The sequence below is a fragment of the Pituophis catenifer genome, unplaced genomic scaffold, assembly GCF_029215685.1.
Source record: "Pituophis catenifer annectens isolate HBS135680 unplaced genomic scaffold, rPitCat1.0.hap2 SCAF_4, whole genome shotgun sequence".
Taxonomy (NCBI): domain Eukaryota; kingdom Metazoa; phylum Chordata; class Lepidosauria; order Squamata; family Colubridae; genus Pituophis; species Pituophis catenifer.
Genome location: NW_027256884.1, coordinates 126,853,801 through 126,871,753, shown reverse-complemented (window position 1 = coordinate 126,871,753; position 17,953 = coordinate 126,853,801). Strand labels below are relative to the sequence as shown.

The 17,953-nt window shown below is 44.6% G+C and overlaps 1 protein-coding gene across 1 annotated transcript in view; it reads right to left on the bottom strand.

Moving 5' to 3' along the window:
- TENM4 (teneurin transmembrane protein 4) overlaps positions 1-17,689 on the bottom strand; it is a 326,501-nt gene extending 308,812 nt beyond the window's left edge. Inside the window, 2 exon segments of the mRNA XM_070942973.1 lie at positions 6,724-6,993; positions 17,440-17,689. Of these exon segments, the coding sequence (XP_070799074.1) occupies positions 6,724-6,993; positions 17,440-17,662 (493 nt within the window). The 5' untranslated portion in view covers positions 17,663-17,689.
- Positions 17,690-17,953: the final 264 nt, after the last annotated feature.

Here is a 17,953-nt window from a genome sequence, read left to right as displayed (position 1 = left end):
AATCAGCTCTTTTAAAATCTCTAAGACTTTGGTATCATTTTGTTCTACTGCTTGTGTATGCATTATGTTGAATTCTAGTATGACATGGTCACTCTCACCCAAGGTTCCTGCAGTTTCAACTCCCTCTATCACTTCTTCTCTGTTTGTAAGTATTAAATCCAGTATGGCTGTCCCTCTAGTTCCCTCCTCACTCACTTTCTCTCTCAATCTTTCTCTCTTTTTCTACCCCCTCTCTCACACTCATTTTCTCTCTCAATCTTTCTCTCTTTTTCTCCCTGTCACTCTCTCTCAATCTCTCTCTTTCTTTTTCTCCCTGTCTCGCTCTCACTCACTCACTTTCAATATTTCTCTCGTTTTCTCCATCTCTCTCTCTCTCACTCTCTCTCAATCTTTCTCTCCCTCCCTTTCTCTCATTCACTTTCTCTCTTTTTCTCCCTGTGTCTCTCTCTCTCTCTGTCTTTCTTTTTCTCCCTGTCTCTCTTTCACTCACTTTCTCTCTCAATCTTTCTCTCGTTTTCTCCATCTCTCTCTCTCTCAATCTTTCTCTCCCTCCCTCTCTCTCTCTCACTTTCTCTCTTTTTCTCCCTCTCTCTCTCTCTCACACACACACTCACTTTCTCTCTCAATCTTTCTCTCATTTTCTCCATCTCTCTCTCTCTCAATCTTTCTCTCCCTCCCTCTCTCTCTCTCTTTCTCTCTTTTTCTCCCTCTCTCTCTCTCTCTCACACACACACTCACTTTCTCTCTCAATCTTTCTCTCTTTTTCTCCCTCTCTCTCTCTCTCTCACTCACTTTCTCTCAATCTTTCTCTTTTTTTCTCCCTCTCTTTCTTTTCCCACCATTTTCCGCCACCATCTGAATGTCTCCTTGAGTTTCCTCCCAAAATGGGATTTTTTTAAGGAGAGAATTTGCCTGACAAATTAAAATGCACTCAACACAAAACCCTTCATCAATGAATTCCACAGGAGGTCATCTGATCTTCTAGGAGATAAGTGTGAAGGTCTTGATGAAACCTTCATGGTGGTCACCTCACCTGTCAGGTGTAGAGAGCCGATATTGAGCCTATTTAACAAATCACCTCAGGAAGAGGCTGCAGGAATCAATAATCTGCAGCAACTTCAGAATATTGATAAAATCCGTCACCTGAAGTATGTGGGAATGTGAGGAAACTTCCAGAACCTCTGAAGTGTCAATCTCTCTTATTTGATCAACAGATCTCAGCTTCTCTTCATTTAATCAAAGCTCCTAAAGAGGCACCGACCAAGATCAGCTGAAAATAGGCCACCAATGAAACATCCTCTGTAGCGGTAACGATATATAGGTAATCCTCGACTTACGACCCACAACGGAGCCCAAGATTTCTGTTGCTAAGTGAGACATTAATTAAGGGGGTTTCGACCCATTTTACGACCTGTCTTGCCACAGTGGTGAAGCGAACCCCTGCAGTCATTAAGCGAGTAACACGGCTGTTAAGTGAATCTGGCTTCCCCATTGACTTGGCTTGTCGGAAGGTCGCAAAATCACGTGATACCGCCCGCCCCAGGACACCGCAACCGTCATAAATATGAGTCAGTCGCCAAGCGTCTGAATTTTGATCACGTGACCCCGGAGACACTGCAACCGTCGTAAATTGGGAAAACAGTCATATTTTCAGGGCTGTTATAACTTCAAATGACTTGTTGTAAATTGAGAACTATTTACAATTGTTTTACAGTGTGTTGAAGGCCTTAAAAATCCCAACTGCTTTAAATTTTAGCCGCAAACCGGATTGATGGCTGTTCGGTCACAGCTGAAAGGCAGAACAGGGCACCACAAGGTGATTAGCGGTGTATTCACCCACACAGATTATGCTCCCTTGACCCATGACAGCACAATGAAAACTTACAATTTGGAAAGCCTTTGTCGCTTTGATGCAATTTGTCACCTGATGCTAAATCTCATCAATTGATTGATGGAGGATTCGGCGAAGACAAGCGGACGGAAACCCCCTCACGCATTGCAGAAAGCACACTATGAAATTTTATTTATTTGATTTTTTTTTTTTTTTTTTTTACGGTCAGAAACCAAAGGTGCGTTTTTGATTTGATTTTGATTTTTGATTTTTATTGAATTTCTATACCGCCCTACTCCCGAAGGACTCAGGGCGGTGCACAGCCATAAAATAAAACACATAGATATACAAAATTTAAAATCGAATAAAATGAATTAAATAAATTTGGCTGAATTAATACCCATAATTTAAAATACCCATATTTTAAAATACATTAAAAATTTAAAATTTACACTTAGAAGGGAGAAGATTTAGGCGAGGCCAGCTTGATGAAATAAAAGCGTCTTCAGCTCGCGGCGGAAGGTGCGCAGATCCGGAATCCTCTGTATCTCTGGGGGGAGCTCATTCCAGATCGTCGGTGCCCCCACAGAGAAGGCTCTCCCCCTAGGGGCCGACAGCCGACATTGTTTGGCCGACGGCACCTGGAGGAGCCCCTCTCTATGAGAGCGTACTGGCCGGTGGGAGGCTGTTAATGGTAGTAGACCTTCCAGAAATGACTCTGACCAGCTAGCCACGCCCACCTAGTCACATGACCTCCAAGCCACACCCACAAAATAAGCCACGCCCACAGAACCGGTAGTAAAAAAATTTAGAACCCACCCCTGCTAAGCAGGTATATACAAAAGTATGAAGGCTATTGCTTAAAAGCATTGTAAGCCGCCCTGAGTCTCCGGAGAAGGGCGGCATATAAATCAAACTAATAAATAAATAAATAAACTAATAAATCGTGACCTGGATGATAGAGAATCTCCATGGATGCTTTTCTTCTTTGTAAAAAGCAAAAAAAAAAAAACAAAACCTCAAGTGAATTCTTTTTTCCTCAAACGAGAACTGGGAGAAGAAATAAACAGAATATGTTTGCTCGAGCATCTGTGGAGATAAGTCCACGATTTAGATGAAATTAAATCAACCAAGGGGACAGGAGTTGCCTTCAGAGGTTGTGGGAGCTTCATCACTGGAGGCTTTCAAGAAGAGACTGGACTGCCATCTGTCAGAAATGGTGTAGGGTCTCCTGATTGGGTGGGGGGTTGGACTAGATGACCTACAAGGTCCCTTCCAACTTTGTTAATCTGTAAGATATTTTATTTGATCAAATATGGTTAGACACACAAGGAATTTGTCTGGAATGGAATAGGCGAAAGCAGGGGGCTGGACTAGAGGACCTCCAAGGTCCCTTCCCACTCTCCTATTCTCTTATGTGTCAGCAGCTCATTGTTAACTACGACAACCTTATTATTCTATGTTCCCCTTTAAACACATAAATCCCAAAATCCTGGAAAGTACCAAGTCATAAAAGTATCTGAGAAGCTCAGAAGGCGGACAACCAAAATTCAATACCAATTATTTATTTTGCATAATGAGGAATGAGGAAACTGCAACGGAAACCCACTGGCTTTTAACCTGCGGCGGAAGAAAAGAGCCCTTTAATGGTCTCCATAAAATCTACTCCGGATGGCAGCTTGATAAAGCTTCATATTGACCCCAAGCCTATATACATTCTATCGATACACCCAGCAATTCATATCGATCGATAAACATATCCGGTAAACTATTACTCGTTCTTCACTCACTCTTGGCGCAAATTAATTCTTGGCTGAAACATTCGGTCCTCAAAATGACTTTGTGAGAAGTTTCCAGAATCTACAGGAATATATCACCCCCCCGCTCCTCCCAGTGTTGTGGCCCATCAGCAGCCTGTGCAGCTAGTAGCTGATTCGGACAGCGAGGAGGCTGGTGTGGTGCTGCGCCAGCAGCCTGGGCAGCTGGCACTCGAGTCGGACAATGAGGAGGCTGGAGAAGATGTGATGCCAGAGGCGGGGATTCAGCCAGGGCCTTCAGAACCTCCAGAAGCTTCCATGGGTGAAGAGGAAGAACAGGAGGAGCCTCTTCTCGATGCATGGGCACGCAGAGCTGCCAAAAGGCAGGAGTGGCTCCTCAGGAGGAGGTCTCCTCGAGAGTAAGGCTAATTGGCCACTCCCTTAGCCTATTTAAGGAGGAACGCCGACTGAAGCAATTTGCAGGGAACAACTTCGTTCACTCTCCTTCACGTCTTGATCTTAGTTCTCTGCAAATTGCTTCTGGGCTTTCTGCCAATCCTAGTAAGATTACGATTATTTATTCTTTGGATTCTTGTAGGATGTTAAGAAAGTTAATTAACAGCCTTTGTTTGAAAAAGACTGATTTAATTTAGTAAACTAAGGTTTGTACAGACTTTGTGTGTGCTGCGTTCTTTGGGGTCCGTAGCTGGGGCAGAACACACAGTGCCATGGTAACTTGGAACGGTCACTAAATGAATGGTTGTAACTCAAGGACTCCCTGTAATTTGTGCCCTGATATCCAGTGACAGAATGCTGCTGGTTTAACAACCGGTTCGGTAAGCGTGCGCTCTGCGCGCGTGCCTAAGGTGCTTGCACGCAGCGCTGAAAATGGAGCATTTAGAAGCTCAGCTGCTTATCTTCCAAGTCAGCAACAGTAAGTAGAACGGGGGGGGGGAATCAGCTGTGCCGCACGACTGAAATGAGCTACAAAGCAGGAAATACAGGACAGGATAGAGCAAGGGTGGGTGGGCAGGGCCAACTGATCGTTGGTGCTACCGGTTCATCCCGAACCGGCTGAATATCACCTCTGCTGATATCACGGCATACCTCACTCCCATTATCCATGAGGAAAATCAAACTATGAGGTGTAAAAGGAAGTGAATCAGTCTATAGAGATACACAGTCATCCAGGTTACGTTTTTTCTTTGAAGATGTTTCCCTTCTCAGCCAAGAAGCTTCTTCAGCTCTGACTGGATGGTGGGGAATGGTTTATATTCCTTTCAAGACAGCTGGTCATTTGCATTCTTTTTTAGAGAGTTGTTGAGGGTACTTGGAGGTTTATCCGTGTCCTCGGGGGGGAGGGCCCAGCTCCCGAACAAAGAGAATCGGTTCAGTGACGTCATATCGTCACCGCTACCGGCTCGGCCGAACCGGGCCGAACCGGGAGGAACCCACCACTGCCTCAGGGTCACCTGAGTGGTGCAAATAGGTGGGGAGCCTTCTTGGCTACAGGATGCAGGACACAGGGCAGAAAAATAGGCCCGGTTCGGCCGAGCCGGTAGCGGTGACGATATGATAAAACTCCAAGTGGCCTCAACAACTCTCTAAAAAAAGGATGCAAATGACCAGCTGTCTGCAAGGAGGATAAATCCTTCCGTTCCCCACCATCCAGTCAGAGCTGAAGAAGCTCCTTGGAAGAGAAGCGAAACGTCTTCAGTACTTCCTGAAAAAGCACTTTTGGGAGGAAATAAATCAGTTCTGATATTCTCAGATGGACTCCTGGCCTTTTCAGAGCGGCCAACACACAAAATCTCTATTAAGGAATAGGTCAGGATGCCATTGTATATTAACTTCACTCTTTATGCCCTAAAGAATTGATGACCTAACGTTCCAGCACCGTCTCCACAATTTCAAGACATCTCTGCGGTGGAAACAACAAGGCTGAAGTGACCTTCTAGTTTTCATAAAAGATGAATGGCTAAAAGTGTGCCGTCTTTGTGTGTGTGTGTGTGTGTGTGTGTGTGTTTGCGTCCGTCCCTTTAGAGAGTCAGCAGAGCTATTGAAACAGACAGTGGGAGTCAATCAAAATGAGTTTTGGAAACTCGGCAGAAATATCATTTCCAAAGATAAATATCCATTCAGCGATAAAAGGTTGGCGACAACAGAAATGGAGATATTTGCGCAGGAGAAAGTTATTAGCATCCTTCTTGAAAATGCTGTTTGGAGAGACCTTCCCACGAGCCCGTAGGACATTTCACTGTTTTCCTGGTGGATTCAAAACATGAGCCCTTCAGTCATTCATGGGTAGATATTTTGGACCACAACGCAAAAGGATGTGTCGTTTTTTGACGAGACTTACGACTTCTCCTCCTCCATTTTTTTCCATAACACACGTCCAACATGCCAGAGATATAACCGGACAACTGAACCACACACGCACTCAAACACACAAAAGAAACAGAAATGGATCAAATGCAGGATGTCCAGGGGTGAGGTGCTGGGGGTTCGGGAGAATCTCTAGTTAAGATTCTGTGCAGTTTGGAGAACTCCCAAATCCCACTCCTGGTTGGCCCCGCCCACCCCCCCGCCCCTCCCAGGAGTCCCCACGCGGCCCATTTTGGATGCAGGTAAGTGCAGGGTGCGCGCAGAGGCTCGGGGAGGGTGAAAAACGGGCCTACCGGAAGTTTAGGAAGGCCAGAAATGGGCCTCAGCGGGCCTCTGGAGCCTCGGGAGGTCGTTTTCACCCTCCTGGGGCGAAAACGACCTCCCGAGGCTCCAGAGGCCCGCTGAGGCCCATTTCTGGCCTTCCTAAACTTCCGGTAGGCCCGTTTTTCACCCTCCCCGAGCCTCTGTGCGCGCCCGTGGAGCCCGGGGAGGGCAAGACGCTCCCCCCTGCCATGGTGCAGACCACACCTACCATGGCCACGCCCACCCAGCAACCAGACAGAGAACCCCTTGCTAAGATTTTTGAAGCCCACCCCTGAGGGTGTCCCTCGTGAAAAAGTCAAAAGTGAGGACTGCAACCATGTGGTACCAGCTGCCACCTTGGCTTTTTATGGACTCCTGCTGTGGACTCCCTCGATTGAAAGGTCTCCGTTGCAACACGGGACTCCGGCTGTGGCGTTTTTTCCTTACCTGTTTCCGTGTTGTCGTGTTCTGTGTCGGTCAAGGTAAGGTTAGAGTTGGCTCTGCTGGATAAACAGGAACTACGTCCCGACTTGGTGCTACGTGCCCACAATCGCACCGGGTGTTCTGGCGACATGATGGCGTCTGTTTCCGTATCGGCGTCGGAGCCAGCGCTGATGGAGTAGCTGCCGTGGGGCAGCCCTAAGTCAGTCCGGTATAAAGTCCCATGGGGTGGCGAGACATCTTCGAAGCCCAATTCTTGTAAAGAGAAGTTGGTTCCTGCACACAAGGAAGAGAAGAAGAAGACAAAGCATTAGGAGGCCTTCTGTAGTGAGATGGTGTGGAACGGGGTGTCAAACTCGATTTTTTAATTATTTTTTTAACGATATAAAACATAAAAATTCAATATCTATATAAACAGTGTGCTGTCTGAGTACAACTGAATTTGAGAGATAGTATTGGTAATAGTGAAAGTTGGACCATAAGGAAGGCCGAGTGCCAAAGAATGGAGGCCTTTGAACTCTGGTGCTGGAGAAGACTCTTGCGAGTCCCTTGGAATGCAAGGCGATCAAACCGGTCGGTCCTAGAGGAGATCAACCCTGACTGCTCTTTAGAAGGCCAGATCCTGAAGATGAAACTCAAATGCTTTGGCCACCGAATGAGGAGGAAGGACTCACTGGAGAAGAGCCTAATGCTGGGAAAGATTGAGGGCAAAAGAAGAAGGGGACGGCAGAGAACGAGGTGGCTGGATGGAGTCACTGAAGCAGTCGGCATGAGCTTAAATGGACTCCAGAGGATGGTAGAGGACAGGAAGTCCTGGAGGAACGTTGTCCACGGGGTCGCGATGGGTTGGACATGACTTCGCAACGAACAACAAATTGGTAATAGTAAGAATGATATTCTTAACATCAATAATAATCACATGATAATAGTAATATTTACTTATCCATTTTAGTAAATCTTCATTGTAATTAATCCTTCTCTTATACCTTTAGGTTTCTAACTTCTGTTTCTACTAATTAGCCATTGATAAAACACATCCCATGTTTAAAAAAAATATTCAGTTTCTTCTTTCTCCTTAATTTGAAGTGTTAATCTATCCATTTCTGCACGTTCTAATATATTTTTTTTAATTACGATTTCATCTGTAGGGATCTCTTCATTTTTCCATTGTTGTGCAAACACAATTCTGTGTAAAATTAGATACGTATTCCCTTTATTATATTTCTCTGGTAAAATACCCAACAAAAATATTTCTGGCTTTAAATCTATAGGTTTTTTTACTATTTTTTCTAACCATGTGTGTATTTTTGTCCATTTTTTTTTTTTTTTACTTTGGGCATGTCCACCACATGTGATAATACGAGCCCAGTATCTGGTTATATTTCCAGCAAACTCAATTTACATTGAGGGCCACACCAGGGTTGTGTTTGACCTCGGGGGGCCAGAGTGGGCATGGCCAGGGTGGGCGTGACCAGCTTGACACCACTTGTGTCGGGGACAACACAACAGGCCCGAGTGCTCTGCCAGAGAAAACGAGCTCCCGAGCTCTGTTCTGGCTGTGACAGCCTCCTGCAATCCTCTGCATGCGACCCTCCCGAGCTCTGTTTTCTCTGTCAGAGGAACCGCGGCAGGGATGAAAGCTACTTACCTTCCTTACCGGTTTGGAAGTGTGCGCACGTGATGTCGCATGCACACCTTCTGCACATGGGCAGAAGGCAAAAAAACATTACTTCCTGGTTAAAACAAAGTAATGATACCCAGGCGGTGATTGCTACCGGATCGCCGAACCACAGGGAAAAATCACTACCGGATCGGGCGATCTGGTCCGATCCGGGAGCATTTCACCCCTGCACCCCGAAGGCCAGTCCTTCGTTGTTTCCAGGGCGGCCCTGCGAGCCAAATGTAAGTACCCCACAAGCGGGATCCAGCCCCGAGCCTTGAGTTTGACACCCCTGGTGTCGAACTTCACGTTTCCCACTTCTTGTGGTATTTAATTGCGTCGAAACAAGAGGAGGAGACTGAATAAATTTGCGAATCGGCTGATGTTGAACAGATCAGATGTCATTAGTTGGTTTAATTAATGGTTTAATTAGTTGGTTTAATTAAACTGAATGAAAAACTGCCGGTGACCTTTTACCAGGGGTGGGTTCTAATTTTTTTTACTACCGGTTCTGTGGGCGTGGCTTATTTTGTGGGTGTGGCTTGGAGGTCATGTGACTAGGTGGGCGTGGCTAGCTGGTCAGAGTCATTTCTGGAAGGTCTTCGCACTTATGACCAGTCCTCGTACTTACAACCCGACTCATTTGTTTGCTTTTAACACTGATCAGCTGTAGGACGGCCCTTTGAAGTCCCGCGGCAAGAGTTTAAACAGTTTTTTTCCCTCTAGTCATCAGCTGGGACTCAGGCGGCAGCAATAGATTGGGGGTAGGACCAAATAAAAGGTAAGAATAACGTGGGGGGGGGGGAGAACCGGTTCGGTGATGTCATATCGTCACCGCTACCGGCTCGGCCGAACCAGACCGAACCGGGAGGAACCCACCACTGCCTTTTACCACTGCACCAGAGAGTATTTTAACTTAATGCACCTGTGTATGGTTTGCCAGTTGCACACTGGCAGATAGGACAGCGCTCCAGAGGGTTAATGTCACTGCCCAGAGGATCACTGGGTGCCTTCTCCCGTCCTTGGAAGAGTTTTATAGCTCCTGCTGCCTTAAAAAAGTTCAAAATGGATGAGATGGATTCTTTAAGATCCATCTCATCCTGGGCACCCTTTTTTTTTTTGGAACTATTACCACAGTGGTGAAATCTAAAATTTGTTACTACCGGTTCTGTGGGCGTGGCTTGGTAGGGGGGGTAATGTGACTGGGTGGGCGTGGCCTTTTTTTTTTTTTTTTACTTTTGAAACCATTTTTTCTACAACCTCTTGGGTGAACAGGTTGTAAAAAAATGCTTTCAAAAGGCTCTGACGATCCCAGCTGAGTTGCCTGATCGACAGAGACTTTTTTTCTTTTAAATGCCTCTGCCGATCAGGCAACTCAGCTGGGATCGTCAGAGGCATTTAAAAGAAAAAAAGGGTTGTTTTTTCGTTTAAAAACCTTTGATGATCCCAGCTGAGCCGCGCGATCATCAGAGGCTTTTTTTTTTAAAAAAAAACTTTTAAAAGCATTTTTTCGGCCGAAGAGGTTGTAGAAAAAATGCTTTTAAAAGTAAAAACAAAGCCTCTGATGATTGTGCGGCTCATGGGTGAGGGGCAGGGGTGAGGGGCAGGGGTGGGTTCTAAATTTTTTTACTACCGGTTCTGTGGGCGTGGCTTATTTTGCGGGTGTAGTTTGGAGGTCATGTGACTAGGTGGGCGTGGCTAGCTGGTCAGAGTCATTTCTGGAAGGTACTCGCACTTACGACCAGTCCTCGCACTTACAACCCGACTCATTTGTTTGCTTTTAACACTGATCAGCTGTAGGACAGCCCTTTGAAGTCCCACGGCAAGAGTTTAAATAGTTTTTGTTCCCTCTAGTCATCAGCTGGGACTCAGGAGGCAGCAATAGATTGGGGGTGGGGCCAAATAAAAGGTAAGAATAACGTGGGTGGGTGGGGGGTGGGAGGGCGGGGGCGGGGGAGAACCGGTTTGGTGATGTCATATCGTCATTGCTACCGGCTCAGCTGAAGCGGACCAAACTGGGAGGAACCCACCACTGGTGGGGGGGCAGGGATTTTAGCTATCGGTTCTCCGAACCACCTGCCGCCATTGCTACCGGATCAGGTGATCCGGTCCGAACCTGGAGCATTTCACCCCTGAATTACCATCTGTAATGGGTGACTACTGCACATGCGCAGAGGTGGCCCGTGCACTCATATTTGCAACCTGGTAGGGAAGGCAAGTGAATCCCACCTCTGCCACAGCCCGATAGTGGCCTGTAGCCAATAGGTTGGGAACCCCTGTCCTAAACCAGAAAATCTTTATAGATCCTACATTTGACCATTGCTACAAGTAGCCCTTGATTAATGACTGGAATTGAGCCTGGGATTACGGTTTGTAAATTGTGCGGGTTGTTAATCGAGTCACCGTAGTAGATTGCACCTGATTTTACAACCAAATTTGGATAGTCGCTGTGGTCATTAAGCAAACACTGCCATTGCTAAGCAAACCTGGAAGTCGTTAAGTGAATCCATTGTACCTGATGGGCATTTTTAAAATCAATACTCTTTTTTTAAAAAAATACTTTTATTGAAATACTTTAAAAATAAATGCCAGAAATAAATGCTTGGTTTCCAGCCAAAAAATCGTCGTAAATTAAATCAAAATCACATGACTTTGGGAGGATGCAAATCATCGTAAGTGTGGGTCGGTTGCCCGGCTACCAAAATGCGATCACATGACCATGGGGGAAGGTAGGGGATCCCAACTTCATAACTTGGAGCCTTGGTGGTGCAGCGGACTAAAGTGCTGTTAAGTAGCACTTAGCTGCCAGCTGCCTGCAATTACTGGGAGTTCAAATCTTACCAGGCTCAAGGTTGACCCAGCCTTCCATCCTTCCGAGTTAGGTAAAATGAGGACCCAGATTGTGGGGACAATAAACTGACTTTGTATAAAAAAAGAACACCGCTTAGGGGCCCCCGAAAGCCCTACTAAGCAGGTATATACAAAAGTATGAAGGCTATTGCTTAACGCATTGTAAGCCGCCCTGAGTCTCCAGAGAAGGGCGGCATATAAATCGAACCAATAAATAAAATAAATAAATAACTTCAAAATCATGTCTTAAGTAGCTCTGGAGAGTAGCTCGTAACTTTGAGCAGTCACTAAGCAACCGTTCATAAGTAGAGAATTACCTGCATCATTTTTCACCCATATAATGGCATGCAGATTATACCTATGGAGCAGCTGATTCGTTGTTTACCTTCTTTCTGAGACCAAACAAGTCTACAAGTGTGGTCAAAGCAAGCTTTGGAGCTTTTGATGACACCGCCATGGCTAACGTGTTGACTTTCTTGACCTCTGGACACCCTTGCTGAAACGCCTGCTTAATTCCATTTATCATATTGGTGGAGATAAACCTGAAGTCACCTAGCAATTTTAAGTGCTGTGGAGATCCTTAGGGCTCTCTGAGCTTGATTGTAGATATTTCATTACCCAACTAGGTAACATCATCAGTGTTAGAAGGGAATGGGGTTTGCAATGGAGGAGGAGGAGGAGGAGGTCCGTGAGAAAATTTTGGTGGTCCGCAGAAAAATTATTTGCATTTTTTATATTGCACTAAATACTATTTGTATTAGTATTATTACTAGTAGTAATAGTAATACTATTTGTAATTCATATTAGTGGACCTCAGAATTTAAAATTATGAATTTAGTGGTCCCTGAGGCCCGAAAGGTTGGTGACCCCTGCCCTAAATCACTTCAAACAAATAGTTATCCAATCTCTTCTTAAAAACTTCCAATGTTGGAGCATTTACAACGTCTATTTACGGGACCGCCTACTACCACAAGCAGCCTCCCACCGGCCGGTACGCTCCCATAGAGAGGGGCTTCTCCGGGTGCCGTCAGCTAAAGAATGTCGACTGACAGCCCCCAGGGGGAGGGCCTTCTCTGTGGGGGCACCCACTATCTGGAACGAGCTGCCCCCAGAGATACGGAGGATCCCGGATCTGCACACTTTCCGCCGTGCTCTTAAGACTCTCCTATTCCAGCAAGCCGGCCTGGCCTAATTTTCTCCCCTGTTTTAAAATTCTTTTAAATCAAAATTTTAATCTGTTTTAAATTATTGGGATTTTAATTGTCTCAGGCTAAATTATTTAATCTGGTTTCAATTATGTTTCTAACTTTTGTATCAATGTATTTTATTTTGTGCCTGTTCACCAACCTGAGTCCTTCGGGAGTAGGGTGGTATATAAATTTAATTAAAAAAAACAAAAACAAATCTGGAGGCAAATTGTTCCACTGATTAATTGTTCACTGTCAGGAAATTCCTCCTTATTTCCAGGTTGCTTCTCTCCTTGATTACTTTCCATTCATTGCTTCTTGTCCTGCTCTCAGGTGCTTTGGAGAATAGCTTGATTCCCCTCTTCTTTGTGGCAGCCCCTTAAATATTGGAAGACTGCTATCATGTCTCCCCTGGTCCTTCTTTTCATTAAACTAGACATACCCAGTTCCTGCAACCGTTCTTCATATGTTTTAGCCTCCAGTCCCCTCATCATCTTTACAATTGCAATTATTATAGATGAGTTTGGTTTCTTATACTGCTGTGCTTTGAAGGGCAGACAACAGGCAAGATTAAGGAAGCAAGTTCATACACATAAGGAGTTTTAATGCAAGAATAATAATCTTAATTATTAATAATAGACACACTCATTTCTCCCATCTTTCTCTCTCCCTTCTCATCTCTGTTTCGTTTAGGTTTCCTGTTTTTTCCCCACTCTCTTTTCATAATGTCTCACACCTAGATGGCAGCAGCTATCTTCATTGAGCTGTCTGTCTGTTTAAACAAGGGGTGATTAGAGAATGAAAGAATATATTTTAATGTAAACATGTGTATTAATAGTAGAATTACGCGGATTGGATGACTGGAAAGAACCTGAATAGATTTAGAATAGAATAGAATAGAATAGAATAGAATAACAGAGTTGGAAGGGAAGAGGAGAGGAGAGGAGAGGAGAGGAGAGGAGAGGAGAGGAGAGGAGAGGAGAGGAGAGGAGGAGAGGAGACCCATCCATCAATCGTTTTATAAGCGGCTGTCCGTCCCCCCCACCTTTCTTTGAATACGTCATTAATGTGCTCTTATTTCTTTTTCCCCCTATATTTTTTGCATTCAGCAAGGAAGAAAAAAAAATCTTCCCTGTCCTTTAAAGTCCACCTGCCTGATTTAGAAAGCAGTCAACCTGTCCGATACTTCTACATACCACATATCTCTGGAATGTATTACCAAGTGAACTCCATCAAGTCAATGTTTTAAAGTCCTTCAAAAAATGGATTTTTCATAGCCCTCATGCCAGAGTGAATATCCTTTATGGGGACTATAGTTTTATGACCGAAACCAATTTTTAAACATTTACACTTGTAGATGGAGCGGCGATTGATTCTTTATTATTTTGAGCAATTTATTCTTACGTTGCTTTAACTTGAGAGAACAATGCTTGTTCACCGATTAAAATAATATCATGGGTGGATCTCAACTCATGGCAACTCCCTAGCACAGGTAGTCAGACCAGAATTGAGCCAAAATTTATCTTGCTAAACGAGACACTTGTTAAGGGAATTTTGCTCCATTTTTAAAACCTTTCTTAACATGCCATGTTTCCCCGAAAATAAGACCCTGTCTGATATTTTTTTGAACCCTGAAATAAGCACTTGGCCTTATTGCCATGCGCTCAAAAGCCTGATTGGGCTTATTATCAGGGGATGTCTTATTTTGGGGGAAACGTGGCAGGGGTGAAATCCAGCAGGTTCTGACAGGTTCTGGAGAACCGGTAGCGGAAATTTTGAATAGTTCAGAGAACCGGCAAATACCACCTCTGGCTGGCCCTAGAGTGGGGTGGGAATGGAAATTTTGCAGTATCCTTCCCACTGGAGTGGGGTGGGAATGGAGATTTTGCAACATCATCCCCCTGCCACGCCCACCAAGCCACGCCCACAGAACCGGTAGGGAAAAATTTTGGATTTCACCCCTGAAACAGGGGTAGTTGTTAAGCAATGGGTGGAAACTACGGTACTCAAGGAGAGAAGCAACTTAGAACTAAGGAGAAATTTCCTGACAGTGAGAACAATTAACCAATTAAATCGTGGGTGCTTCATCACTGGAGGTTTTTAAGAAGAGATTAGATAACCATTTGTCTGAAGTGGTGTAGGTTTTCCTGCCTAAGCAGGGGGTTGGACTAGAAGACCTCCAACTCTGTCATTCTATTCTATTTAAAGTGCATCACTATTAAATTAGCCAAATGGTTATTAAGTGAATCCGACTTCCCCATTGGCTTTGTTTGACAGAAGGTCACAAAAGCGTATCACATGATCCTGGGACATTGAAATCGTCATAAATATGAATCACTTGCCAAGCATCTGAATTTTGATCATGGGGATGCTGCAATGGTCGTAAGTGTGAAAAACGTCACTAAATGAACCGTTGTAAGTCAAGGACTACCTGCAGGAGAAAATTGGGAGTCCCTTGGGAGTTGGGCGGCATAGAAATGTGACAAAATAAATAAATAAATAAATTTCATGCAGTTTTTGTGGGTTTTGAGCGGATGTGTGTATTTTTATTTTTTTGCCAAGAAAATGGATGGGTATGTCACCAAGACATGAGCTGGACTTAAAAAAAGATTTAAACTTTTTTACGGCCATCTCTCTTCCTGTCATATCCCTGCTCCCTTGATGCTAATTATTCTTGTTTCGGCTCCAATCTCATTCCCTCAAGTGTAAAATGAGAATAATTACTGCCAAGGGAAGGCTAGACAAAAAAATTTGTTAATCCACTTTTACACCAAGGTCTGGTTTTCCCATCACACTTTCGGAGTTTCTGATGATGGCCAGTTTGGTTGCCGTGTTTGATGGTTAGCTTCCTTAGATATCTTACCCTATTGTGATTCTGCGGCACCACAGTGATTTTATCATGGCTTCACCTTAATTTAATATTTTATCTTCGGTATTAGATAGAATCAAGATCACGTGAAGGGTTAATACCACTTTATAAGGCCTTGGTAAGGCCACACTTGGAATTTTGCATGCAGTTGTGGTATAAACAAGATGCACTCTAGAAAGAGTGCAGAGAAGAGCAACAATGATGATTAGGGGACTGGCAGCTAAAACATATAAAGAATGGTTGCTGGAACTGAGTAGATCCAGTTTGATGAAAAGAAGGACTAAGGGTGATATCATAGCAGGGTTCCGATATCTCAAGGGCTGCCATAAAGAAGAGGGGGTCAAGCTATTGTCAAAAGTACCTCAAGACAAGACAAGAAGCAATGGATGGAAACTAATCAAGGAAAGAAGCAACCTAGAACTAAGGAGAAACTTCCTGACAGTGAGAACAATTAATCAATGGAACAACTTGCCACCAGAAGTTGTAAATTCTCCAACACTGGAAGTTTTTAAGTGGAAGGTCCCTTCCAACTCTGTTATTCTATTCTATTCTATTCTATTCTATTCTATTCTATTCTATTCTATTCTATTCTATTCTATTCTATTCTATTCTATTCTATCGCCCCATATTTTTATATACATAAAAACACAGATAGATATAGATATGGATAAAATAAAAGTTCAGTTGTTTCATTTATGATGTTTTATTTAAACTTTGTGTTTGAATGTGTACTGTGTTTTATTAGTGCTGTTTATCAGTGATTGCAGGACCATGAGCTAAATAAATAAATAAAAATCCTGATGGCTTTTTAAACGATGTCTGTCACCCCCGTATGTACACTTTCTCGATCACTGTGGTGGAATGTGGTCTGGATTCCCAGAAGGGAGGGGCCGCGTTCCCGAGGACCAAGACATAGAGAAGTTTAGATACTTCGGCTGGGAGGAAGAGCGTGAAAACGGGCTCCTCCTTAGACAGTCTTAGAGTACCGTAGTTTTCGGACTATAAGACACACCGGAGTATAAGACGCCCCAAGATTTTGAAGAGGTAAACAAGAAAAAAAAACAGTCTGCCCTCCCCAGCTCCCAGGACCACTCCGCAGGTCTCCCAAACCATCTGTGCATCCCGTTTTTGCAAAAAATGGGCCTGTTTTTGGCAAAAACAGGACGCGTGGGGTGGGGTTTCGGGAGGCCAAAAACGGCTATATTCAGTGTATAAGATGCAGCAACATTCCCACCCTCGGGAGGGCAAAATCGCAATGCGTGGGACAGTGGTGGGTTTCAAATTTTTTTACTACCAGTTCTGTGGGTGTGGCTTGGTGGGCATGGCATGGCTTGGTGGGCACGGCAAGGGAAGGATACTGTAAAATCCCCATTTTGTTGTGATCAGCTGGGACTCAGGAGGCAGAGATTAGATGGGGGCGGGGCCAGCCAGAATTTTTACTACCGGTTCTCCGAATTACTCAAAATTTCCGCTACCGGTTCTCCAGAACTGGTCAGAACCTGCTGAAACCCATCTCTGGCGTGGGGGAGTTGGGAGGCCAAAAACGGGCCCCTTTTTCGCAAAACCAGGATGCGCAGAAGGGTTTGGGAGGCCTGCAGAGTGCTTTTGAGGGTAAAAACGCCCCCATTTTTGCAAAAAACGGGCCCATTTTCACAAACAACAGGCCCGTTTATGGCCTCCCAACCCCCCCCATGCGTCACGTTTTTGCCCTCCCCAGCCCCCAGGAGCACTCTACAGGCCTCCCAAACACTCTGCGTGCCCTGTTTTTGCAAAAAATAGGCCTGTTTTTGGTGAAAATGGGACATACGGGGTGCGGTTTCGGGAGGCCAAAAATGGCTGTATTCGGTGTATAAGACGCAGCAACATTTCCACCCTCTTTTAGGGGGGAAAAAGTGCATCTTATTCTCTGAAAAGTACGGTATATATTAAAGGATACAAGTAGTTGCTTTAGTTTGGCTAAAGATTTGCTATAGATTTCTGTCTATAGGCGAGGAACAATAAAAGGAACTGCTAAGAAGTAACTCCACACGTCTTTTTCGATTTTGGGAGCCTCACAATTGTGGTTTGTTTAACCTTCTTAATCAGATGAGCCACCGCCTGGCTATAAAAAACAGGTGACTTTTATAACGCTCATGGTTTGAGTAGCTCCTACCTACCCGTTCGACAGTACTCGTCTGCTTCTTGGGGTACCATGTCTTTAACCCGATTGCCGTAGATCATTCTGGAATCCTGGTCATAGGCTTTCAGAGTCTCGCTGGAACTGTACGACTTCTGCGGGATTTTGCTGTCCTCGCTCTCTGCGGAGGAGCTGGTGTAGCGGTGTTCAGCATCGCAACGTTTAGTCAAAGAACGGTATGGCTTTCTGTCTTTCACATCCATGGCCCTCTGATCGGTCTCTTCCACATCAATAAAAGGGGGTCTGGGAGGCAATCTGATCTAATTGTCCTAGAAAAGAGAAGTCACAGGTTAAATTGGGGTTGTAGAAACCGTAATGGATCTAAGAAGGTTCATTACATCCATTTAGGACCAGTGATCCATCTGGTTCCTTATGATGTTCACCAACTGCAAACTAGGGCATATAAAACCTTTGCTAGACCAATTCTCGAATACAGCTCATCTGCCTGGGACCCACACTGCCTATCGGACATTAATACAATTAAGCGAGTCCAG